This window comes from Anabrus simplex, chromosome 1 (assembly GCF_040414725.1).
Source record: "Anabrus simplex isolate iqAnaSimp1 chromosome 1, ASM4041472v1, whole genome shotgun sequence".
NCBI lineage: Eukaryota > Metazoa > Arthropoda > Insecta > Orthoptera > Tettigoniidae > Anabrus > Anabrus simplex.
In genome coordinates this window covers 940,422,784-940,450,480 of record NC_090265.1, presented here as the reverse complement: position 1 = coordinate 940,450,480, position 27,697 = coordinate 940,422,784, and the positions used below count along the sequence as shown (strand labels likewise).

The window sequence follows — 27,697 nt, the reverse complement described above, 5'->3', positions numbered from 1 at the left end:
AGTTTTAATTATCATAATACCGGGCGAGTTGGCCGTGCGCGTAGAGGCGCGCGGCTGTGAGCTTGCATCCGGGAGATAGTAGGTTCGAATCCCACTATCGGCAGCCCTGAAGATGGTTTTCCGTGGTTTCCCATTTTCACACCAGGCAAATGCTGGGGCTGTACCTTAATTAAGGCCACGGCCGCTTCCTTCCAACTCCTAGGCCTTTCCTATCCCATCGTCGCCATAAGACCTATCTGTGTCGGTGCGACGTAAAACCCCTAGCAAAAAAAAAAAAAAAAAAAAAAAATTATCATAATAGTGCAGAAATTTTAAAATATAAATTTATGAAGATAATATGTTTAACAAAGGAAAAATAATCATACGCAGCTATGGCCGCCAGTTCGATTAATATTTTGAAATCTGTCTAATATTTTGGACACATCTACTGAAACACACTAATGCAGATTCTAACCTAATTGGTCAATTGCACCGGTATCCTTGTTTACGACCAGTAATTTGCTTTCCCACTTTTAGTTGTTTGACGACGGGGTTGCATTCGAGTTGCTGTAGGTTGTCATCTGTACACGGAAAACACTTACATTTTTAGGAAGTGGTATAAAACAGTATTAGAGAACCCACTTCAGGAAGTGGTATAAAACTATGTTACAGTTCACACCAATTTGAAATTTGCTCATTATCTACATTTACTTCCCTGAAGTGCCAGTATCATCATGTTTACTTAGTGTGTAATTGTTATCATCATCATTTTCAGAACTTGTGTCTTCCATAAGAACATCCATCATGAATTCATAGTCGAAATTTCGTACACTTGAATTGAACATGCTAAATATTCACAAGAATTACACGAACAAGCCTGCCTCTCGAACACGCACTCTTCCTGTCCGCATGTACTGTACGTAGTTTACCGTCCATTTCACAGCTGAGACTCAGTGATGTCACATCCCCAGGTTATGTAGGAATGTGGCTGTGTTATCAATGCCTTGAAAGAAGAGCTCCCGACTTATGCTCATAACTAGTACATTGTATGCTTAAAGAAGCTTTCAACACTGTTGTAGTGAAGTCGCAGCTCGCTGAAACAGCAGCTACTATTTTTTAGCTACAGTGAAAATGTGCCCGTAGATTCCCCGAGCTCTGTCAGCAGCAATGAAATAATAAGCCTGTAATTTCTACTAGCGGCATCTCCAATGTGTTAATAGTATCTTGAGCACCATGCTTTCAAGCCATATGAACACACACATAGAAATAAAATCTTTTTTATGTACAGTCTAAAGTCGGATTAAGTTAAAATATAATGGTGATTCAAATCCAGGAATTGCGTATGATATGTTCCATAGCATATTTGCATTCTCTGTTATTTCATTTATGTTGTAATTGGGATTCGTTCTTTGATCCAACTGTATGTAAATGTCTTCTAAGCTTTTCATTAGTATGCAATGCACTCAGTGAGGGATTTCCTCAGCACGTGACCACTAGTGTTACTATTTTATTAGAACACAATAATGTATCTCCAATGTATTGTTTTAATTGCTAGGGTATACTTTCACTAGTGATGTGTTGAATCTTTAAAATGTTTTAAACATTTTGTAGTTATTCAATGGCTGATCCACAAAAACAGCAAATCCTTCAATGGATGGATGAAGTGGAACAGGAACTAAAGCAAGTAAGAAATATGGTTGGTGAAAGTGATTTGGCACAATTTGGTGTGCTTATGACAGTGAAAGTGAGGGTGAGAGGGACCCTGTAGAAAACAGTGATCATAATACTGATTCAGAGGTATCAGGAGAAGAGCTGGAAGAGGAACAACATGCACCAGTGCCGCATTATATTGGAAAGGACAACTGCACGGCGTGGGACATCCATTGTGCACCCGGCACATCAAAGGCAAGATATATCATCCTCATTTGTAAGTTACCAGGCATGAAAGGAAATACAAAGCTTGTCAGATCACTACTTGGGTCCTGGAATTTATTCTTTCGCCCGAAAACTTTACAGGATATGGTTTTGATGACAGACATTAAAGTGGCGCAGATAAGGAGCAAATACTAACGAGAAAGAGACATCAAGGACACTGATAAGGAATGCCTCTTGGCTCTTTTCGTTCTTCTTTATTTGACTACAATTTTAAAAGGCCCTATACAAATGCATAGGATTTTTGGGTAAAAGATGGCACTGTATGATCTTTTCTGCAAAACTATGCCCCTGAGGCATTTTCATCTTCTTATTCGTGCTCTTCATTTCGATAATGTACATACAAGAGAAGAAAGAGTGAAACAAGACAAATTGGCTTCTTTTCTGCGTCGCACCGACACAGATAGGTCTTACGGCAACGATGAGACAGAAAAGGCCGAGGAATGGGAAGGAAGCAACCGTGGCTTTAATTCAGGTACAGCCCCAGCATTTGCCTGGTGTGAGAATGGGAAACTACATAAAACCATCTTCAGGGCTGCCGATAGTGGGGTTCGAACCCACTATCTCCCGGATGCAAGCTCACAGCTGCGCGCTCCTAACCGTACGGCCAACTTGCCTGGTGATGAATTTGCAGCTTAATGCCAGGAACATTACACACCTCATGAGTACCTAACGGTCGATGAGGTGCTAGAATCATTCTGGGAAAGTGTGGGTTTGAACAGTTCATGCCATAAAACGCCAGCCAAATATGGCCTGAAAGTGTTCTCTTTATTCAGTGATCAGATATTCTACACTTACAACATGGAAGTTGTATGTTATACAACAACTGGTTGGCCCTTACGAAATGGAGAACTCTGCTGCTGCAGTCATTAAACATTTGGTTCAACTGATTAAACATACTGGAAGAAACATCACAACTGACAATTACTTCACGTAAGTGCCTATTGTTGTAGACTTGAAACAGAAAGGCTTAACTCTAATGGGAACTCCCAGGAAAAATAAGGCGGAGATACCTCCTGTTTTTTCTTGACAACAAATGGCCCTTTATATACCACTATGTTTGTCCATGAACAGGGTATCCTACTAGTATCTTATGTTTCTAAGAAGTGCCCGTCTAGGAATGTTCTTATGCTTTCGACGTTGCACTGGGGGGTGAGTCCATTGACGAGACTACAGACGAGAAGCTTAAGCCTAAGGTCATCACCTTCTTAAACTTAATAAAAGGAGATGCTGATGCTGTATATGGCTTAAAAAGCCTATATACACAGGACTGCCACAAGGTCTGTCAGAACTTTCAATGCATATAACTACTAAATAAAACTACGCAAGCCCATTAATGTACATATATTCTTTAAAAAACACAGAAAATGCTACAGAATGAATGTACTCTTATTCTAAATGATCACCACGTGCTGCAACACAGCGGTGAAGACGTTGAGGCCACTCATCAATAGCTGCTTGAATCGTGCCCAATGGAATTTTTTTTTTTGACAGCTGACGTGATTGAATATTTTAACATCTCAATATTGCAATGCCGTTTTTGACATGCTATTGCCTCAAGCTTCTGCCACAGAGAACAATCCAATAGATTGAGGACCGGAATTCCACTAAGCCAGTCAACAGCAGTATTGAAACCATGGGGCATTGTTTGCGGACCACTGCTGTATCTTTTTTTGCTTTGTATGCAGGAGCACTATCCTGCTGAAAAATATCCACTATTTCTTTTCAAACAGTTTTGAACTGAAACGTGTTATCAACTTTGCCAACATTGTCGGGTAGATATCATCAGAAGTCTTTCTTCCCTTTCACAGAAATGCACCTCTGATGCTCCCCACCAGGAAACTGCCCACCATACCATGACAGAAGCAGGGTGATGTCCGCGCTGCACACATGGAACTTTCTCTCTTGCTTCCTTGAAGGACTGTGCGTACAAATGATCGTTTTGCTTGTTAAACAACTCTTCCACAGTGAATATTTATTCATCTGTGAATAGGATGTATACTGGCTCTTGGATCAAACCCGGCATAACTCCTTTAATTTTTCAGTTAGTAAATGCCTTGTGTATCTTTTATATGTACCAACACGTAAATCATCCTTCAAAATATGTGACATAGTTCGTGGAGATATATTAATTTCACGAGACAAAATTGTTTGTTTACGTAAAGCATTATTATTTATAAGTTTCTTTTCTGTACATATCGGTACACAACCTCCACAGCAACAACAATAACAACCACACAACGTGCATAGACGAGAGAGGTGTCACCACCAACTGCTCTAAAATTAAACCCTATCTTGCTGTGTATATATAAATCTTACCTAACTACATCAACAGTTGAATTGCACAGTACTCAATTTTCAAATTTTAGTGACAAGAGTTCTTATAACATACCAATACAAAGTATATCAGCCATAGAACATTTTCACCGAGCTCGATAGCTGCAGTCGCTTAAGTGCGGCCAGTATCCAGTACAATAGAGTAAAATAATATATTATTATTGGTCCACCTTTTCAATACAAAATGAAAATTACATAGGGACTAGTTTCGACCTAGTAATAGGTCATCATCAGCCTGAAGTAAGTCAAAGATCGAAGAAAACATAAACAATGTAAACACAAGTACAGTCTCTTTAAAGGTACATACCAAGTGGGAAGTTGAGTAGAGATATATGAAAAATAATTACTCATCCAAATTGACGAAGCACTGAGCGGAATTTATGTAAAGTTCGGTGCGCCGTATATTATAAAAGACCACTGTGCACTAAATGATGCAATAAAGAAGAATAGTAGGTTGAATGCTGGCTTCTTCTTAACTGTTGTATAATCGAAGAAATTTACGTCGTGTTTTATAAGGTATTGATAGACGATTATACAACAGCTAAGAAGAAGCCAGCATTCAACCTACTATTCTTCTTTATTGCATCATTTAGTGCACAGTGGTCTTTTATAATATACGGCGCACCGAACTTTACATAAATTCCGCTCAGTGCTTCGTCAATTTGGATGAGTTATTATTTTTCATATATCTCTACTCAACTTCCCACTTGGTATGTACCTTTAAAGAGACTGTACTTGTGTTTACATTGTTTATGTTTTCTTCGATCTTTGACTTACTTCAGGCTGATGATGACCTATTACTAGGTCGAAACTAGTCCCTATGTAATTTTCATTTTGTATTGAAAAGGTGGACCAATAATAATATATTATTTTACTCTATTGTAATCACAGTTCAATACGGATCTATCATTATGAAACTTATTTCTTTTAATTAGTATCCAGTATTCGGGAGATAGTAGGTTCGAACACCACTGTTGGCAGCCCTGAAAATGGTTTTCCGTGGTTTACCATTTTCACACCAGGCAAATGCTGGGGCTGTACCTTAATTAAGGCCACGGCCGCTTCCTTCCCACTCCTAGCCCTTTCCTGTCCCATGGTCACCGTAAGACCTATCTGTGTCGGTGCGACGTAAAACAACTAGCAAAAAAAAAAAAAAAAAAAAAAAGAGAGAAAAATTTCGATATTCACCTAATACAACTTAATCAACACAAGAACTACAAGAGGATTGAAGAATGAATGCAACACAACATGAACTCAAATTTTAATAGACGTTTTTAAATATACCATGTTTTAATGTGTTTAATGTGCTATATTTTTTAGTGTCTTATGATGTGGCATATATATTTTAATGTGTTTATGTACTCATGTCCATGCTCAATCAATAGGTTTTAGTTTATTATAACCATCACCACTTCTAATCAGAGATATTTTAATGCAACATACTGCAATATATTTTACTTCCATTTTTCATTAGACATCCAGATGCTCTAACGTAACATCTTTGTAATTTTGTCTAATGACTATAAATTTGTGTGCTAGCTGATGATGGCCAAGATAGGCCGAAACCGGTACTAGTGCAATAATTCATTCACAATAAATGTATTGATCGGTGGAACATTTTTCTTGTCTATTACATTACGTAAAGCATCGTCAAATCCTTGTATGAACAGCATTCACAACTTCACGCACCTAGGATGGCCCGATCTGACGCGATCAACAGTTGCGCCCATTTGTTCAAACCGTGCTGTTTGTCTGAAACACAAATTTTTCATTGATACCAGAAAGGTTTCAACGTGGAAAAAATTTCCTTAGCTCACTTTCCGCAACTAAATAATGCAAATACAGCGATACAATACTCATACACACCCCACTCCATCTTTCACTGCTGCCTGCTGTTGGCACACTGCAAGCCGGTTTCTGGCGGAGTTGTGAAGGTGACCTTTTGAACAATGATATACAGCGTTGCTACGCTTCTTCATTCACAATTACCATACTACAGTGCGTTCAGATTTTACAGACAGAACTTACGGCAGTACTGCATACAACTGCGAGAAAAACAAATAGGTGGCCACTTAGGCTGTTTTTCACCCTATAGAGTCCGGCTCCATAGCTAAATGGTTAGCGTGCTGGCCTTTGGTCACAGAGGTCCGGGGTTCGATTCCCGACAAGGTCGAGAATTTTAACCATCTTTGGTTAATTTCGTTGGCATGGGGGCTGGGTGTATTTGTTGTTTTCATCATTTCATCCTCATCATGATGCAGCATCAATTCAGAAGACCTACACCCGGCGAGCCGAACATGTCCTCTCCGACATTCCCGGCACTAAAAGCCATATGCCATTTAATTTACCCTATTAGATATTGAAGCCTTGAACAGCTATTTGTTACTTAGGGTATGTGGGCCCAAGAAGAGTTTACCTGAAGACTCTCAGCACTGAACACCGTAAACCCCTTATGGTCAGAAGAGCAACAATGGACTACTTGCCAGTTTCACTATGGCAGTAAATAAAAAGGAGAATGGATGAGCTGCTACAGGAAGCAGGTCCACAGGGAACAGAATTTCTTATTGGAAGGCAAAGATGTTACTTGTGCCCAAGAAAGAAAAATCGTTACACAGTCACGAAGTGTACGACATATAACCGTCCAATTTGTAAGGAATACACCGTACAAGTTTGTAGAACTGTGGCATCGAACAGACCAGAGACGATGATGATGAATAAATTATTCCGGTTGAAAATAAAACGGTTATAAGAATGAAACACACACACCCACGGCACTTCACGCTCTTGAAAGGACTTTGGCCTGCCCAGTGACCGCTGCTCACCCCAAAGGCCTGGAGATTACGAGGGGCCATGTGGTCAGCATGACGCATCCCCTCGGCCATTATTCTGGGCTTTAGAGACCGGGTAAGAATGAAACAGTAACTGAAATCCGTAATTTTTTAAATTGTAAGTTATAAGTAAGTCGGCCCCGTGGTGTAGGGGTAGCGTGCCTGCCTCTTACCCGGAGGCTGCAGATTAGATTTAACTGGATCTGAGGGCTGGTTCACAGTCCACTCGGCCTTCGCGATTAGAATTGAGGAGCTATCTGATGGTGAGATAGCGACCCCTGTCTAGAAAGCCAAGAATAACAGCCGAGAGGATGTTTTTTGAATGTTATATTGTAATTTCTTGACATGCAATTGCTTTACATGGTCATTATGAAGACTCAAAATGGACAGTGGAGTCCATAGTTTTTGTCTTATAGTTTCATCATTTAATTGACGCATAATCTCTGTCAGATTATTTTTGTCATCTTATTTTAAATGTGTTTAAACCATTCTTTAGCTATTTTCCTTCATTCATATTTTAATATTTCTTATTAATCTGGATCTTGCCAATTTGTCAGTGGCCGGGGATGACTTCTCCGTTGGTTGAAACTAGCACCAAAATATAATATATTTTATTAACCTCTTAACATACCAATTATTTACAAAATTGTGATCTTTTTTTACCTAATTCTTTCATTGTTAAATTGGGCTATTTATTGAAAATTAATGACAGTGGTAGCAATGAAAATACATTTTTCGAACTTAACAGTGAAATATAAGCCACCAAAAAGTTCCTGTTTTAAAATCCCGAGTATACTCGTGATATTTTTTACGGATTCTAAAATAAATAACACAGCACTAAACAGATGGCAAGTAATACAACATAACACTCAATACTGTTCATATGTTTGTGGCTGTGTGAAATGTCCTAAAACAAGGATCAACACACAATGCTACATCGCACTCCTTACACATGTACCTGGATTCCCTCCGTGCCTTCTTCCCTCTAGCATTGCACACACTGCTACACATCCTACACATCCTTGTTGGGTTTTGCTTCTTATCCGTCAGAGGAATCACCGAAGGAAAACGGCGGCCAATAAGTCGCATTGGGGTTGCTTTTGTTGACTGCTTTTGGAGAAAATTCCTCTCTATGATGATGTGCAGTCATTTTCTCAACGACAGCCACACGAAAGTCAAGAGCATTCGTCCTTCCTCCATGTTTTTTGAAGAGGACAAAAGCATTCCATACTGCTAGTTCCATGAGGTGAAAAAATATCTTCTTATAAAACTTTTTTCCTCTCTTCCATGGCAGAGGGTTAGTAGCAGTGTGTTGATCTACTTTATCAACACCCCCCATTGTTTCGTTATACGCGAACACAGATTTAGGTTTCACAACTTTCTTTTTCCGTCCTCCGCGTCTTTCCATTTCTGCATTATGGATGGTAGATAGGATGCAGACATCTCTCTTGTCTTTCCATTTTATTGCAGTCAGTTTATCTCGCTGGAATGCTGCAATCTCGCCCTTCTTGAGTTATGTGCTCTGGAAATTTGGAGGCATATCTGCTCTATTGGGGCGTACAGTGCCTAACATATCTGTGCGATTGGTAATCAGAATGTCAGCCAGTTGGGGAGAACTGTAATAGTTATCCACAGTTAGACAGTACCCCTTATTCAGCAGGGGTTTCATCAGTGTCATTACAACTTGTGATGACATGGGTAGATGTTTGTAGTTATCATCAAATTTAGAGCCCTTGCCCGTGTATATGAGCAGGGACTAAACATAACCTGTAGCTGACTCACACAGCATGAATGTATTGATACCGAATTTGGCTCTCTTGAGAGGCAGATATTGGACCCAGCCCAATCGTCCTTTATACAGCAGTAAGCTTTCGTCAATTGTCTCATCCCTTTCCGGGGTACACACAGTTCCAAATTTAATAGACATGTGATTCAGGATAGGCCATATTTTGTTTAGTTTAGGTTGTGGATGATTTTCTGCAACGTACGTACTATTGTCCGAAAAATGTAGGTACCTCTTCAAGTTAAGAAATCTTGGAAAAGGAAGAAGTTGACTACATATGGGTGTATCTAATATAGGTGTCTTGGACCAATACATTTGATAATATGTAGGTTTCTTTACAATGCTTTGCAGTATTGTCAGCGTGATAAAAATATAATTTCATCAATTGTTGTGTCCTTCCATTCTGGGGCATTAGTCTGTCTTGCATATCACCAAAATATCTATAAAATCATCGTCAGTGAACTGACTAATATAGTGCATAACATCCTCACAACACGGCTGGAAATGTATTTCAGGATTAGCCTTGAAAGGAAAACATGGTGAGGCAGGTGGTAGTGTTCCGGAAGTATCAGTTTCACACCGCTGTCTGGCACTTGCAATATTAGAATCAGATGAACTAGAACTACCACTTTCTTCTTCTGAACTGTCCTCAAAAACTTCTTCAGAACTATCAGACTCGCTAAACTTGAAGTCAAACTCTTCTTCACTCTCCATTTTCACCTAACTACACTTAGATAGCAACATTCGGGAAAGCCGCGAAAATGAACTGCCTGAGTCACCGACATCCACTACGGTTAAGTCAGAGACATTTGTTGGCAAAAATAGGACCCTAAAGTAATAATTTCATAAACATCTGGCGGAAGTATTGAGAAACAACAAGAAGCGAGTATATTCAGGCTTTTAAATTAGAGACCGATCAATGTGCGACATTCCCGAGTATACTCGCAATTTTATTTTTTATAAATATATAAAACCCCGAGTATACTCGGGCTTTCATGTTAAGAAGTTTATATTGAACTTGTATTCAATGGGTGGACCCTACCTTACTTCATTGCAGTAATATCTGTACAGTATTAAGTGTAAGTTCTGCTATTAATCACAACTAAGGATGTATAATCAAAATATGCCTGCTAATGTGATTGTTTCTCTCTCTGAATCAGCTGGCTCTTCTGACAAAAAGTCAAATGACTTATTCACTTACGTATTTTTACTGCTTTATTCATAGGTCCGAAAACCCCTTTCTCTTCAATTACTCTATCTTCCCATTTGTATATTTACATGTCCGATAAGCACTACTTCCTTTTCTTGTGTACCTATTACAATTTTTTTTTTTTTTTCTCTTTGTGGGACATATACTTGAAACATTATTTGTCTGTTTGTAGCTGAATTGTCAGTATTAACATCCTGCAATTTACATACTTGACATTTTGTTATCTTTATCATTCTTGGTTAATATATGTTTACTTTTTCCTTGAAAAATGTTAGGTTGCAGGTGGAAAGCCCATGGAAGAAGATAGTTTTGATGACATAGAGAACTTCAAACCTGTAGACATTGATATGAATGCCTTGAAAAATATTATGGCATCTTATCAAGCTCAGATGGGTGAAGCTGGACCGGCCAGTAATTTACTGGGTCCAATGGGAGTCAGACTGGATCCAGATCCATCATCCATTGAAAGTACTGAATCTTGAGAAGTGTCATATCATTGAATATGAGTTGCTGGGAGGACTTGATCTCTTAAGAGGAAATTTAAGAGATGCTGGACATCACTGTACAGTATCATATTTTAAATAACCCCTATCCACTTTTTGTGGTAAGTTTGCTCAAATTATTTCTTTTGCTTTCAGTGCTTAACACTTCTCAGAACTGTTTCTTCTTCTCTTTGTTGTACACTAGACAAGTGAAATATTTACAGTAAAGGTTATGGAAGAGTTTAGTATTCTGTTGTCAGTTCTCTAGCTTGTGTACCTTCCTAGTTTTCCCTCCCCATACTCGAGAATAAAGCATTGATTTGAGTGCCAACAAGTGTAAGTTACAGATGGATTATGATTTAGAAATATTGCTTAGATATCATTCTGATATTTTTCATAGTCTTTCATGTGTCATGGACTAGTTATGGGTATATGTTAACAATACATATGACACAGAAAATAATGGAAGTTGGCTCTGTTACCACAGTGTTGCTGAGCCCAAAGTATTGAGCCAGGGATCAAGTGGGAATAAGGAATAATTTGTTGCCAAAATGTGGATGGAGATGCTAAATTCAGTTGAAAATCTCATGCAAGGAAAACTGCAAGGCATGTTATGCTGTTTTTCACGAGTGTTTAATCCTGATGTAAATATGGTGTGTGTACCTCCGCCAAAGAAAGAATTGTGATTTACTGGGCGTGTAGTCTCATGCTCCATCCTGTCAATGTTGTGTGTTCAGACGTACAGTGTTGGGCATTGCATATGACAACAGTGTGAAGATTTGAACTTCTGAATAAGCATATTTGTGTGCAATACCTAAAGTGGACAAAGAATAGTTTGAAATATGAATTTCATTTCTTGCAACTGTTTGAAAATAAATGGAGGAGTTTAAATTGTGATCTATTGAAGTATGAACAATTATTAAGTTATTTACTGGTATTTTAATTGTTTTCAGTATATTAAGAAAAACCACTCTTAGGTTACTGCACAAAATTACACATGTAGGAAGGTTTACATTAGGACAACTGTCTGAAATGTTGTTGTCCCCACTGGTAGACTCTAACCTAATAAAATACCAATAAGCCAAGCATGTTAAATATCCTGACATTGAAAAACAAAAGTGATGAGCTGGTTATCTTCATGGAAAGGAGGAAATTTCTGAGCATGGGATGAGTGGAACGAAGTGAAAGAAAACTAGGAAAACAAGTATCAGACTGGACTAAGTCTCTACTGGTCTGGAAATGAAGTAGAGTCTAAGAACGGAGTGGGATTGTTAACAAATAAAGACATACATGCTTGTAGTCTCGTTGAGTTTGTTAGCAAAAGGATATTTAAGTTATCTCTGAACTTAGGAGAAAAGAAAATTTAGTTTGATCTAAGTCTGTGTCCCACATGTAGGATGCTCAAAAGAGGAAAAGGCCAACTTCCTTAATAACTTGAAAGAACACACCAAGTATGAAAAATCTAATTGTAATGGCTGTTACTAATTCACAAGTTGGTTCACAACAAACAGGATGTGAATCCACTCTGGGCCCTCATGGAATGGGAAATAGAAATGAAGATAGAGAAAATATGCTAGACCTATGCATGAGAAACAATCTGATAGTGAGTAATACTTGGTTCAAGAAAAGGGACTCCCATAATCCTTTCAGACCGTGTACGCACAATTGTGCGGGTTCGTATTTTATTTATGTCTGAGCTTATTTGACATTTTCTTGGCGTTAGACCGGACTGCAATGATTGTGCGGGACACGTAGCATGTACTTTGGTTGTTTTTATTTACCGCTTGACTACCAGGGGGCAGGAAGAAGAGTTTAAAAACACAGTTAATCGGCAGGATGGTGAAAGCAGTAATGCCAAAAGTAAGTATTTATTTGTTCCATTCATATTAATCTAGAAGCTTTACTGAATATCAGAATGTAATCAATAAAGTGCGTAAATTGTTTAGCGAACGTAAATTGTGAGCTTACAACATCGTACGTAATACCATAAGGTTTTGAATGTTGATATGCACAATTGTGCGGGCTAGGTTTCCCTACAGACAATGCATGAGGGAGTGCTGGGTGCTGCCACCAAAAGACTGTGAAAGCAGAACTCGTACTCTACGTGAGAAATGTAATGTATAAGAATTTAATTGTTTAAAATTATATTCACATGTACTGAGCTGATTTTTTTTTTTTTTTTGAAAATTGGTAAATTAAGTCCTGACATACACAGTTGTGTGGGTGCTGTTTTTTCAGACAGTAATTCTTATTTTGTAAAATAAACTGTAAACATGTGTATTTGAGAGCATTTTAGTAAATTTTTGATGTACAAACAAAAATTCACACCTCCAGTTTTCTTTCAGGTCTGATGACAAGGTGCTGCCACCAAAAGGGCTGTAAGAGCAAAACTCGTCCTCATTGTAGAAAATGTAATGTATACTTGTGTTAATTGTTTTAAGTTATTCCACACTGTAAAATAGAACATCTGATAATGTACATATGTATATTCACCATGCACTGAGGTAATTTTTCTTTTTTGTAAGTAGTGAATTAAATCCTGACCTGCACAGTTGTTTGGGTGCTTTTTCTCAGATGTTAATTTTCATTTAGTGGAATAAACTAAAAATATATGTATTTAAGAGCATTTTAGTCAGTTTTTGGCGTATAAACAAAAATTCACACGGGCAGTTTTCTTTCAGGTCTGAAAGGGATAATTACAAGATATAGCTGGGTTGATAAAAAGGGTATCATCATCATCATCATCATCATCATCATCATCATTTTCCAGCTCCAGTTTCCCAGGTGTGATGAATAAGCACTCGTCACTTCTTCCTGTCAGTGTATAGTTTCTGTTCCTCTGTGTCTTCCCATTTGACATTCCTCGTACTAACCTCAGATTTCACTGTCTATCCATCGATTCCTTGGCTTCTCTACTGGCCAGTCACTTCTGTCAAAGTCATTCCTTGCTGTTCTCATACTGTCCATTCTCATAAGTGTCCAGACCTTCGTAGCTTGCATATTCCTAAAAGCTTGGTAACTGATATTTTCATGCCAGCTTTCTTTCTGTTTGCTTCATTTCTAATCTTGTCTTTCCTAGTCTTTTGGTTCATTGTTCTGATGAATTTCTGTTGACTGGATTTTACTATTAGCCTTGTTATGTAGGGTAGATGTTTCAAGTCCTTAGATCAGAATTGGAATGAAGTAGGTATGAAAAAATTTTGCTTTCTGGGGTATTTTATCATCCCAGAGTAATTTTCTCACTTGAAAATAAGAAAATTGAGAATCTTTCTGAATGCTGTTAAGTACTTCTTGGTTTATTGTGTTATCTTTTGAAGTCCGACTCCATGGCTGAATTGTTAGCATTGAGGCCTTCGGTTCAAAGGGTCGCGGGTTTGATTCCCGGCCAGGACGGGTCACAAATGATTAATTCTTCTGGCTCGGGGATTGGGTGTTTGTGTTTGTCCCAGCACTTTCCTCTTCATATTAAGACAACATACTACACTACCAACCTCCACAAAAACATTCAATAGTGATTACATCCCTCCATACAGGGTTGGTGTCAGGAAGGGCATTTGGCCATGAAACAGGGTCAAATCCACATGTGCGACACAGTTCGCACACGCAACCCGATAAGTGTGGGAAAAGCAGTGGTGGTAGAATAATAAGAAGATTGTTATGATACTTCCAAAGTATTAAAAGTTAGAACCAGATTGTAACAGAATTCCCTCTAGAAAAATGTTTAAGTGCCTTTCCTGTTGATAGTCATTTTAATAGTTTTTGTTTTACTAATGTGTAGTCCATATTCTTTAAACTTTCCATTACAAAGATTTAGTTTCCCCTGTATTTCTGCTTGCATCCGGGAGATAGTGGGTTTGAAACCCACTGTCGGCAGCCCTGAAGATGGTTTTCCGTGGTTTCCCATTTTCACACCAGGCAAATGCTGGGGCTGTACCGTAATTAAGGCCATGGCCGATTCCTTCCCACTCCTAGACCTTTCCCATCCCATAGTCGTCATAAGACCTATCTGTGTCAGTGCGACGTAAAGGTAATTGGAAAAAAAAATCTCCCCAGATCAAAGCATCATCTGCCGGGCGAGTTGGCCATTTGATTAGGAGTGTGCAGCTATGAGCTTGCATCTGGGAGATAGTGGGTTCAAACCCCACTGTCGGCAGCCCTGAAAATGGTTTTCCCTGGTTTCCCATTTTCACATCTTAATTAAGGCCACGGCTGCTTCCTTCCCACTTCTAGCCTTTTCGTATTCCATCGTCGCCATAAGACCTATCTGTGTTTGTGCTACATAAAGCACAGTTGTAAAAAAAAAGAAAAATTCATCTACAAATATTAGTGTTAGGCTCTTTGCAATGTTCTTTGATGGATTTTATGATCCAGTCGATGTCAATGATGAATATGAGTAGTGACAGGGCTCTTCTTTGCTGGACTCATCTTTTGGTTTCAAGCCAACCTGATCTTCCATCCTATGCTTGGACACAGCTAAAGCATTTTTAATAGATCATCTTTATCAATCAGGATGTTTAGCACACCTATACCTTCTAAACATGTCCAGATTATATCACTAGACACACTGCTGTATGCCTTTTTTATGTCCATATAAAGCATCACTTTCTTACCATATTCCCAGTGCTTTTCTATTAGCATTCCGATGGCAAATACCAGGTCTGTAGTGCTTCAGCTCTTCATGAACCTGTATTGCTCCTGCAATAAAGATCTACTATATTCCTGATTTTTCTTCTAATTGTCTTCTCCAGAAGTCAGTGAGAAAGTAAAGTGATGCCCCTATTTCCAAATTTCTTCCTGTTTCCCTTTTTATACAGGGGGATAATGGTAACTTTAAGCTGCCTCTGTGGATCCGTGGTAGAGTGTCGGCCTCCGGATCCCAAGATAGAGGATTCAAACCCGGCAGAGGTAGTCGGATTTTTGAAGGGCGGAAAAAAGTCCATTCGACACTCCATGTCGTACGATGTTGGCATGTAAAAGATCTCTGGTGATACATTTGGTATTTACCCGACAAAATTCATAAAATCTCAGCCATATACGCCCAAGAGAGTTTCGTTTTACTCAGTCTGCCATCTAATGGGCCTAGAGTAAAACGGAACGTCAAAATTGACGAGCAGGCAGCCAGATGGCGTCAAATCGAAATGTCTGCACATGGTAGCTGAGGCCATACGATTATTGTTGTTGTTGTTGTTGTTGTTGTTGTAACTTACATCCAGCCCTCTAGTATGCTGTTCTCTTTCTAGATGACAGAAAGTACTCTATACAACCACTGTACCACCTTGTGCTCCAGCTGCCTTTTATCATCTCAGCAGTGAGGTTATCAAACCGTGGGAACCTGCCATTTCTTATGTTCTTCAGCTCAGACTTCACGTCTAACCATGTTAACTGGTGTTGTGCTCCATCACTCGCTCTTAAACTTGTCATCAGTGATATCGTTCCAAATACTTTCTCCATTTAATGTCAGCAGATGCAGAGTGGGTCTCGGCCCACAAATGGCCACAGCTGGTCCGTGGCTCTACACCTCTGTATTCAGGAGGCGGAGAGGGGCTGGTACCCAACGTCTGCTGTCCTGATAATGGTTTTCCATTCTCCTGCACTAAGGCAAATGCCAGGATAGTTCCAGGTATAGGCCACGGCCACCAACCCCCTCACATTCTCATAACATTTCCTTGAGAGATGGCGTAACCGTCTAGGAGGCCCACTGTCTCCTTCAGGGACTGAAAGAAAATGTTTTAGTAGTAATAGTAGTAGTAGTAGTAACCTCAGCCTTTCTGGGTGAGGTTAACTTCCAAAAGTAACCAGGGGAACCTGACCCCTACAGAGCGCATCCCCAGGTGGCGGATAGAGGCCCTACAGTATGTAGGGTTGGTTGAAATCCCAATACAACCCACGGACCAACAGATGGCGCAATTCCTGGGGGCTTTAAAATACTGGTACACCCTCTCTCCTGGGGTCATAAATATGGAGGGTCCTTGCCCTGGGTTATGGGGGTAGTCCTCAACTTCATCTATGGTGGAGAAGATAAACTTTGGTGCGGTAGAGATGGCAGAAGCGGCAAACCCGTACCGTCTGTACTCCGGAGGAGCAGCTAGGAAAGGTGTCTGTCTCCATGTTGGGGGCAGCCTAATTTTGAACCTGGCAGTAGATATAAAATGCCTTTGGGTGTGGTGAGCCCATCGTAACAATAGCCTATATGGATAAAGCAGATACGGTGCCTCGGAAAAGGCCGTCCCCTGCTAAAAGCGACGCAGAGCTCTTTTGGGTGCTGGGGAAACTGTGAGAAGTGGGTAATCAGCACCAAACTACATCAAGATTGTGACAGTAAATGTCCTAACGCTGATGGGAAAGACAAAAGAACTGGTTGACTTCACGAAAGAAAAAGATAATAGCCATACTTGGACTATGTGAGACCATGAAGAGGGGTACAGGAGAGATTCCTCTGAAAGAACGATACAGGGTGTATTACAGCGAAGGAATGGAAGCAGAAAATGGAGTGGCCATTATACTTAGAAAAGAAATTCAAGAACATGTGGAATCTACCAAATGCGTCAGCGATAGGATGATGGTGATGAAACTCCAGTTTGAAAACAGCATGAGAGATCTATTTCAGTGTATGCCCCAGAAACGGGTTGCATAAATGAACATCTAGAGGACTTTTTAGAGGAAGTGGAGAGACAGACAGAAGATAAGGAAGTGCCATTGATGGGAGATCTAAATCCACAAGTTGGAATGGAAAGACAAGGAAAGGAAGATGTTGTGGGGCCCTTTGGATATGGAAAAGTAAATCCAGAAGGCGAGTTGTTGATGGATTTTTGCATGAGGAACCAAATGATTGTTGGAAACACCTGATTTAGGAAGAACAGTCATAGATTACAAGGTATGGTTGGGGGGACAGACGAACAAAGGCCATGATTGATTATATAATCATCGAGAAAGAACACCGGAAGAACCTTTTTGATGTTACAGCCATACCTGAAGAAGCCTTTGGTGGAGATCATAGAGTGGTGGTAGGAGAATTAAAAGTGGGAAAGATTGAAAAACCCCCATTAAGAAAGAAAAGGATTAAAGTATGGAAGTTGAAGGAGAAAAGCATACAAGAAGAGTTTCAAAGGTAAATAATACCCTTAGTACCCAGGACGGAGGTGGAGAATGTTGAAGATGAATGGAAAAGATTTAAGGAAGCGCTGGTTGGATGTGCAGAGAAGGTATTTGGTAGAACATCAGGAAATGTGAAAGACACACACTGGTGGAATGATAGGGTAAAGATTAAAGTGAAAAAAAGAAAATGACATGGAAGACATCTAAGACTGAAGAAAGTATGTGGAGGCAAAGAATTTGGCCAAGAAAGTAGTGGAGGAAGAAAAGAGGATAAGCTGGGCCTTATTCACACAGAAATTGAGAGATGATATGCAGGGCAGCAAGAAATTATTGTATGGTATCTTAAGAAACAAAAAGAGAGATCAGGTAAACACCAAATTTGTGAAGGATGAAGGCAGCATAATATTAACAAAGCCAGAAGAAATAAGAAATAGATGGAAAGAGTATTTTCAGAAGTTGCTGAACACGAGAACTAATGACAGTCATTCAATGGACCACCAGGAAAGGCAAATAGTTAATGAAGAAATGTATAAAGAAATTACAATGAATGAAATTGAAATGGCAGTAAGAAAGATGAAGAATGGAAAAACTGTGGAAATAAATGAAATTTCAGTGGAGATGATGATAAAGGCAACTGGAGCTGTAGGCCTGCGGTGGACATATCGAGTTCTCAGGATTTTCTGGGAGAACAAAGACGTCCCTGAGGATTTGCAAAAAGGAATAATCATCCCAATTTTCAACATCCTGCGAGTTCCCGCACAGCGTCCCGCGACTCGCATACGCCAGATTAGGATCCTACCGCCCTATGTTTCGGTTGCCATTGATACCAGAACACCAACGCCTGCGTTTGGATTGGTGCCTTGCCCAGGACACACGGACAGAGGACAACTGGCGTGGGATCATGTTCAGCGATGAGTCCCGCTTCTCCATAACCTCCGATGACCCTCATGTGCGTGTTTGGCGGCAGCAAGGGCAGAGGGCAGATCCTGCCCATATTGTGGAAAGACACACAGGCGTAGTCCTTGGCAAGATGACGTAAGCAAATTAGAAATAGAAAGTTTTATCAGCATTTTAAACTTCGTCTTAAGTAACAATTATTTTACATTTAATCACAAAATTTATCATCAGATGGGGGCTCCGGCCTCCAGGAGTTTGGCCAATATTTTCTGAGACTTCTCAGAAAATATGAAAATTATCGGACAGGTGCAGGGCCTGGAGATCTGATTACGACATATTGACACGTTCATCATCATTGATCGGAGAAGGAATAATAGCTCTGATGTTCTCCGACACCTTAACTCTTTAGATAAAAACATCAAGTTCACTGTCAAAGATGAAGTGAACAATTGCGTAAATTTCTTAGTTGTCACGGTTACAAGAGACCAGAAGAATTTTGTCTACATTGTCCATAGGAAATCGACACATTCACCCGTTACAATTAATAGTAACTCTGTACATCCAGCCGGCCACAAGAAAGTGGCTTACTAGAGTTTGGTATATCGCGCTTTCACATTACTCCTTTCTTGTGACGAACCTCTGAAAGAACTGAAATATATAAGCAACATAGCCAATTTTAATGGTTTTGATGCATGTTTCATCAACAAAATTGTAAGTGAAGTAAAAAAGGAAGCTTTTTAAAAAATAGACCCCCGACAAGCATAAAAAGCTGGTTTTGGTTTTTTGTTGTTGTTTTTTTCGTTCAATAATCCTGCGATTACACAGGTAGCTAAATTGTTTGAGAAAAGAAACTTTCAGGTGGCATATTCCACCCACAAAAGTTTCAAGTACTTCGGGAGTGTAATCACAGAAGATGGAAAAATAACCGAGGAAATTGGGAAAAGAATACAACAAGTAAACAGCTTCTACCAGAGTATAAGGGGTATTTTGTGGAACCAAGATGTCCAGAAGAAATGTAAGAAAGTATTATATTCAACCTATTATGAACCCATACTAACCTATGCAGCTGGATCGTAGACTACAATAAAACAAGAGGACAGTAGAATACAGGCAGCGGAGATGAAATTCCTAAGAGGTATTGAGGGCAAGACCAGAAAGGATAAAATTAGAAATGAATAGATAAGGAGAAGGACAGGGATCTTGAAACTTCAAGACAGGATAGAAACAACAAAGTTAAAGTCGTATGGGCTTATGATGAGAATGGGAAAAGAAAGAGTGCCAAAAAAAGCTTTTTCAGAGAAGTTAACAGGAAAGAGACCACAAGGAAGGCCCTGAAAGAGGTGGACATATTCACTGTGGGAGTGCATAGAGAAGACGGGAGGAAAACCAGAAGATGTACTTAAAGGAGAAGATTTGTGGAGAGACAGGCAACGATGGAGGTCCTTGATTCACAACCCGACCCGGAAAGCTGGAAACGGGAAATGAAGATGATAATGAATACCATACATACATACATACATACTACATACATTATCATTATAGACTGTTATGGCTTTCAGCATTCAGTCTGCAAGCCTCTGTGGATTTACTAAATGTTGCCACAATCCTCGATTTGCAACTAGTGTTGTGGCCTCATTTAGTTCTGTACCTCTTATCTTTAAATCGTTAGAAACTGAGTCTAACCATCTTCATGTTGGTCTACCTCTACTTCTCTTACCCTCCACAAAAGTGTCCATTATTCTCCTAGGTAACCTATCCTCCTCCATTCGCCTCACATGACCCCACCGCCGAAGCCGGTTTATGCGTACAACTTCATCGAATTCATTCCTAAATTAGCCTTTATCTCCTCATTCCAAGTACCCTCCTGCCATTGTTCACACCTGTTTGTACCAGCAACCATTCTTGCTACTTTCATGTCTTTTATGAATAAGATATCCTGAGTCCACCCAGCTTTCACTCCCGTAAAGCAAAGTTGGTCTGAAAACAGACCCATGTAAAGATAGTTTTGTCTGGCAGCTGACTTCCTTCTTACAGAATACTGTTGATCGCAACTGCGAGCTCACTGCATTAGCTTTACGACACCTTGATTCAATCTCACTTACTATATTACCATCCTGGAAGAACACACAACCTAAATACTTGAAATTATCGACCTGTTCTAGCTTCGTATCACCAATCTGACATTCAGTTCTGTTGAATTTCTTACCTACTGACATCAATTTAGTCAGTGAAAGGCTAATTTTCATACCATACTCATTGTACCTATTTTCAAGTTCCAAGATATTAGACTGCAGGCTTTCAGCACAATCTGCCATTAAGACCAAGTCGTCAGCATAGGCCAGACTGCTTACTACATTTCCACCTAACTGAATCTCTCTCTGCCATTTTATACTTTTCAGCAGATGGTCCATGTAAACTATGAACAGCAAAGGTGAAAGATTACAGCCTTGTCTAACTCCTGTAAGTACCCTGAACCAAGAACTCATTCTACCATCAATTCTCACTGAAGCCCAATTGTCAACATAAATGCCTTTAATTGATTTCAATAATCTACCTTTAATTCCATAGTCCCCCAGTATAGCGAACATCTTTTCCCTCAGTACCCTGTCATATGCTTTCTTTAGATCTACGAAACATAAACATAACTGCCTATTCCTCTCGTAGCAATTTTCAATTACTGGTCGCATACTGAAAATCTGAACCTGACAACCTCTCTGTGGTCTGAAACCACACCACACCACACCACACCACACCATATCCAACATTTTTTCAATCACAATAGCGTTAACTTAAAGAAAGATAAGTATACAGACATAATTGTGCACTTGCGCCTAGAGACAGCACTGATCATGTCTTCACCTCATTTTGCGCATGTGCTTCAGCAGCATCTTTTCAGCTGTAAGAGTTACAAGAAGGGCGGGTGGTCGGAAGAGCTGCTGCTTGACAGCGGATCGGAACGGTTGTTTTGTATAGTGTGTGCGGTTGCTGGTGACATACAGTTGAGTGCAGCGTAGTGAGTGTGACATGGCTGAGCCTAGTGGGGGTCATGAATCACCTGATCCGTCACAGCTACAGGTTGAACGGGAAATAGAAATCCGTATGGATGATGATGATGACTCACTATCTAATCAAGCTCAATTATCCAATTCTAATTCTCAAAACATGGCAGGAGCCAACGATCCAAACCGCTCTGATTCAACTCCTGTTGTACCTGAAATGTATCCAAGTACCCACTATGGCCTATATATTGTATATGTAAAATCCACCACTCCACAGCATATAGCATATTAGTAATTTGCACCCGATGGCTTTGGGGGCGCAAATTTCATGAAAATAATTGACATGCAAAATCCTTAACTTGCAAAGGACGTAACTGCCTTCAGATTGAATTCTCATATGCTGTGCGAGCCAATGACTTCTTAAATAATCCTCTGCTAACTACTCTTCAAGTTAAAGCATTTATACCAAGTTCCAATATTATACATGTGGGTATCATCCGTGATGCTGAAAAAACACTTACAGACAGTTTAAAAAACTTAAAATCAGCAATCCCGGTCAAATCTGTCAAACACCTCAACCGTCATATCACACAACAAGGTGATACCAAATATCTACCCATGGGCTCCGTTAAAGTGGTATTTCGTGGACAGTCGCTACCTACCTCAATATGTTCCCTTGGACGGTGTTTATATGGAGGTTGAACCTTTTATTTTTGTTCCTATTCTCTGCCACAAGTGCCAAAGGTATGGACACAGAGACAAGAATTGTCGCTAATACCACCAGATGTGGACGTTGCTCACACTCCCATTCTACTGAAGACTGTACAGAAACATTCTTTAAATGTGTTCATTGTCAAGGCCCCCATCTGACTGGTAATGCCACATCAAATACTTTAATATGACAATACCGGACAGCTTGCTGTTTTCAGCGAGAAAGCCGATAGTGCTGCTATCTACATGGCTTGGTGTGACCAACTCTTCAATAACATATTGCCATCTGTATGATTCTTGGCGCACTGCCGTGTTGTTTATAATGTATCAGTGTTTGTCACTAAATAATCTTACATTGCAGTTATATTCCAAGAAAAGTGTTATCCGCTGAACAAATTACCCAGCAAGATAATGGGCATGGGAACTGGTAAGGACTGCAAGTATTAAAAAATGTAATGACCTCATATCTGTGTTGAGTTTTCATTCTATGCCCCTTATATTAAGAAAATCAATCAAATACTCTACTGAAATGTTAGTGGGATGTAAAACCAATAATATTAACAAATATGGAACTCTGGTATACTCAAACTTGAGGGTCCACATTGTTAAACAGTGCCATAAATTTCACAATCGAAAACTTGTGGGCCTGTGGCGTAATGGTTATCGTAGTAGTCTTGAAATTGAAAATTAAAGGCCATGAGTTTCAGATCCAGTCACCTTTTCTTTTACTGTAAGAAAATAATAATAATAATTTTCTTTACGTCCCACTAAGTACTTTACGGTTTTTAGAGACGCCGAGGTGCTGGAATATATGCCAGTAAATCTACCTACACGAGGCTGACGTATTTGAGCACCTTCAAATACAATCAGACTGAGCCAGGATCGAACCTTCCAAATTTGGATCAGAAGGCCATCGCACCTGAGCCATTCAGCCCAGCGTAAGAAAATTATTTCAGTGTATGATTGGCATAGGCTTGAATGTAGGATGCTAAAAGGTCCAACTAATTTAATACGTGTGTATGGTAATTCTTCATGCATAAATTTGTGAAAGAGACTTTAGGAAATTCTGAACACTTCTTCCTTGTCAGGAACATCGTAGTTCACACACGTAACCCCAATATGTGCTATATATATATAATGTATTCCTGTCTTCAGAGGTAAAACAGAAAATTCAAAGTCTAGCAAAAGCGAGATAGCGTGAGGTGAGTTCCACTGTAGAGTTTGGGAAGATCGGCCGTACCGAAGGAGAAGAAGTCAAAATAATGGACCAAAACTCCTGTTCCTTAATGCTTCTCTTTCCCAAAATCTTAATAAATCATGGATGTTGTTAAGTTATCTGCCCCCTCTGGCGCTTTGGCTGAATGGTTAGTGCTTCGTGCCCTCCCCCTCCCCCTTTTATGATACCTTCATTCTTCGAAGTGTTGGACCTTTTCCATTTCCCTTCTGATTAGTGTTAATGAAGGATGGCTGGTCAGTTGTACTTCCTCTTAAAATAATCACCACCACAGAATGGTCAGCGTACTGGCCTTCGGTTCAGAGGACCTTGGTACGATTACCGGCTGAATCAGAGATTTTAATTGCGTCTGTTAATTCCTGTAGATCGACGGCTACGGGTTTGTGTTCATGTTCATACGTATCTTCAGGTATACACAACACATCATATGAAAAACAACCACGGAAACACGCAATAGCGAGTACGGTACATATCCCTCCACATATGATTGCTGTTGGGAAAGGCATCCGGCCGGAAAACTAGTTTAAGTTCATACAAAATCCTGCGCTCGGTAATTGTGAAAAGGCTAGAAAGAAGAGGAGAGAGTAGTTGTTAAATATTTTCCCCCAGAGGCTGGGTGGATACTCAAACAGATTCTGCTTTATAATTTTTAAGACATAGCGAAAGGCACGGCTAACATAATGCTCGTTTGGAGGTTTATGAAGAAGGCATTTCATATTTTAAAATTTCATTCTTAATTATTATTATTATTATTATTATTCAATTATTTTAACAAAAATATTTCCACTGTGTGTAGTGCATTCCTCTCAACGGTAGCATAGACAAGTATGTTGGTGTCGCCACCTTCGCTGTTCGCACTCCACTCAATGCTGTTGAAATAGAGCCGTCCGGTACTAGTGTATTAAAGTATTTGGCCACATGTCCCGAACAATATCAGCTCCGGATCAAGAAAATCATGAGCACTGAGAATATCTCCTGATGCTTTATCTAAGCTTTAACCCCCAAGTTATTCTTCTCAGTGGCATCAGCAACACTTTCCCCCTCTACCTCGGACTACATCTCCTATTCCTGTAGAACAACCAAGAAAATGCAAATTCACTCAAATTGTTACCCATCAACCTAGGCCTCTACCTGTCCCAGGATATGACCGAGATGGTTATTTAAATCTAATCCGTGTTCCCCTGGCATCAGTTTCTCAATCCCTTTATATGCCGTCCACTTCCCATTCAGCTGCCCCATCCGGACCTCCTGCTTTGGGAGCTCGCAGTATATCAGAGCTTGTGTCACACCCACCCTCTTTAGACAATATCCAACGCCAACGTATCCATATACAAAATGATATTACCAATAAACTTATACAACTCATACAACTTACTTACTTACTTCCTCTTCATGGATTAGGCTAATAGCCTGTTCAGACCTCAGATTTCATTCCATCTCTTCATAGGACGACCAATATCTCTTCTTCCTGTAGGATGGTATTCCGGGGCAAGTTTTGGGATTCTGTTGTTATCCATCCTCAGAACGTAGTTTTTCCAATTTATCCTGTTTTGGAATATTCTTTCATTCATTGAGAATATATTTAATTTTTGTCTTATCTCTTCATTTCATATTTTATCTTTTAGGGAGTATCCTTTCACTGATCTTAGGAATCTCATTTCAGATGATTGTATTTTATTCCTATAGCTTATTTTATCTACCCATGTCTCACTTCCATATAGCAAAGTTGCTACAGCCATAAGTCTTATAGAATTTAAGTTGAGTATCTTCTCTTACTTTTCCTTTCAGTGTTCGGCGAATTGTCCCACACATATATTGAAATCGATGAAGCTTCTTCTTCACCTCGTCATCATCATTAAAAGATATTTCACAACCAAGGTACTTAAAATTTGTGACTTGTTCTACTGGTTGATTGTCGATTACTATCTTCGCTCTGATAGGATATTTCCCTTGCCATGCCATAACTTTGGTTTTTGTTCTGGATAGCCGAAGATTATAACTTTTACAAATGGTGTTTAACTGATGTATTGATTTCTGGAGTTTATCTTCATCATCCTGCAGGATAAATTGGTCATCTGCAAAGAGCATAGTATTTATGTATGTGTTTGTGTTCAATTTTATTCCAGAGTGCACAATTCGTTTCCAATTTCTGATTACTTCATCTATATATATTGAATAGTGTTGGAGAGAGGCTGCATCCCTGACATACACCTTGATTAATTAATATTTCTTCCGTTAGTTTGTATCCTAAATCTAACACAATTCTCGTCCTTTTGTACAGACTTTGGATAACTTGAATAAGATGTTTAGGGTATCCATTTTTCACCATTATATTCCATAACTGTTCTCTATCTACCCTATCAAAAGCCTTTTCATAGTCGACAAAAGCGACATAAGTATTCAAGTTAAATTCTCTTCTCTTCTCCAGTATCTGTTTGAGGCTAAATATATTATCTGTACAGGATCTGCCTTTCCTAAATCCACATTATTCTTCCAATAAGAGATTGTGTGCAATGATTTTAAGTCTATTATTTATTATTTTAGCATATATTTTATAGCCAACATTTAATAAACTTATTCCTCGATAGTTACTGCAGAAACTTTGATTTCCTTTCTTGAAAAGTGATATTATTTTAGCTTTTCTCCATTCTTCGGGTATATTTCTTCTTTTCCAACAAAGATTAATTAAATGTAACATTCTAAATTTAAGAATGATCCCACCATATTTTAACAACTCCATATTTATGTTGTCTAACACTGGTGCTTTTCTATTTTTGAAAGATTTCAGAACAGTATTAAGTTCTTCTATATCTATTAGGTCAATTCCTTCAATGTCGATATCTATATCTTGATCTTCCTGACTCTCTCCATACTCTCCGTTATACCACAATTCTTTGTAGTGTTGTATCCACGATTCTTCTTCGATTACATTTATATTAGCAGTTTCTCTTTCATCACTGCTGAGGTGCTTCATTAACTTATATGCCATCTCTTGTCTACCATGGATATCATCCTCTATTGAGTTTATTAACCTATCCCATGATTCTTGCTTGAGTTTTCTCGTTAGTAACTTGACCTTGTTCCTGCTGTTTTTATATTCTTTCTCATTTTGTGGGGTTCGATGCTGTATCATTTTCAGGTATAATATTTGTTTTTGCTTGACAGCTTCTGAAATTTCTTTATTCCATATTTTAAGCCCAGTTTTTCTCCTAAATTTCTTCTTCACTCCAATGGCTTCATCTGCTGCCCTCTGGATTGCTGAGGTTATGAATTCCCATTCTTTGTTAATATCAGTACTTGTCGGAATCTGACCTAAATACTGTTGCAGCCGATTTTGATATAAGTATTTTATTCCATCATCCTGTAGTAAATATACCTTATAGATCTCTTGGTTTCTGTGTATATTTCTATTCAGCCTTTTCCTCCATTTAGCAAGAATTCTGATTTTTACAATGACCAGATAATGATCTGTATATAAATCGCTGCCTCTATGTACTCTGACATCTGTTACATCTGGGCCTAACTTTTTATTGACCATTATATAGTCAATAATTGATCGCTGTCCTCTTGCAGTCCATGTGAATTTATGTAAGTTATATCTTTCTTCTCAAAGAAGGTGTTAGTAATTTTTAATTGATTATAGGATGAAAATTCTATCAATAATTTACCATTTTCATTCAAAGTTGGTTCACCTTTATTTCCCACTATTTCTGCAATTGGTTTGTTTCCTACTCGAGCATTGAGATCACCAGCCAGAACAACAAAGTCACTTTTACATATGTTATCCAACACTGATTGAAGAACTTCATAAAACTGTTCAGATTCTTCCTGTTTGTTTTCTTCAGGAGCATACACGGCTACCAAGGTTAATTTCCCTCTCTCTACCTTCAACCTCAGCACCAAAATCCTTTCATTTATAATGGTGTAGCTTTCTATTTTGTTTTTCCACTTCCTGTCTATTAATATTGCGACTCCTGCTGCAGCTCTTTTATCCTGTGTAACTCCGCTATAAATCATAGTGTATTTATCAATTTCTTTTGTTGCTTGTAATTTCTTTTTTGTCTCAGTAATTACAGCAACATTGATTTCTTTCCTAGCCAGCTCTCTATCCAGTTCTTCTTCTTTTCCTTTTATGCCTCTCACGTTCCAAGTTCCCAACTTTAATGTATCTCTAATTCCAAATTGTTTGGCCTTTGATCTTGCCTTTGTT

General features: G+C 39.1%; 1 protein-coding gene across 1 annotated transcript in view; it reads left to right on the top strand.

The window, feature by feature from the left end:
• ecd (ecdysoneless) overlaps positions 1-10,796 on the top strand; it is a 197,796-nt gene extending 187,000 nt beyond the window's left edge. Inside the window, exon 13 of the mRNA XM_067136676.2 lies at positions 10,345-10,796. Coding sequence (XP_066992777.2) covers positions 10,345-10,551 — 207 coding nt within the window. The 3' untranslated portion in view covers positions 10,552-10,796. The remainder of the gene's footprint in view (positions 1-10,344) is intronic.
• Positions 10,797-27,697: the final 16,901 nt, after the last annotated feature.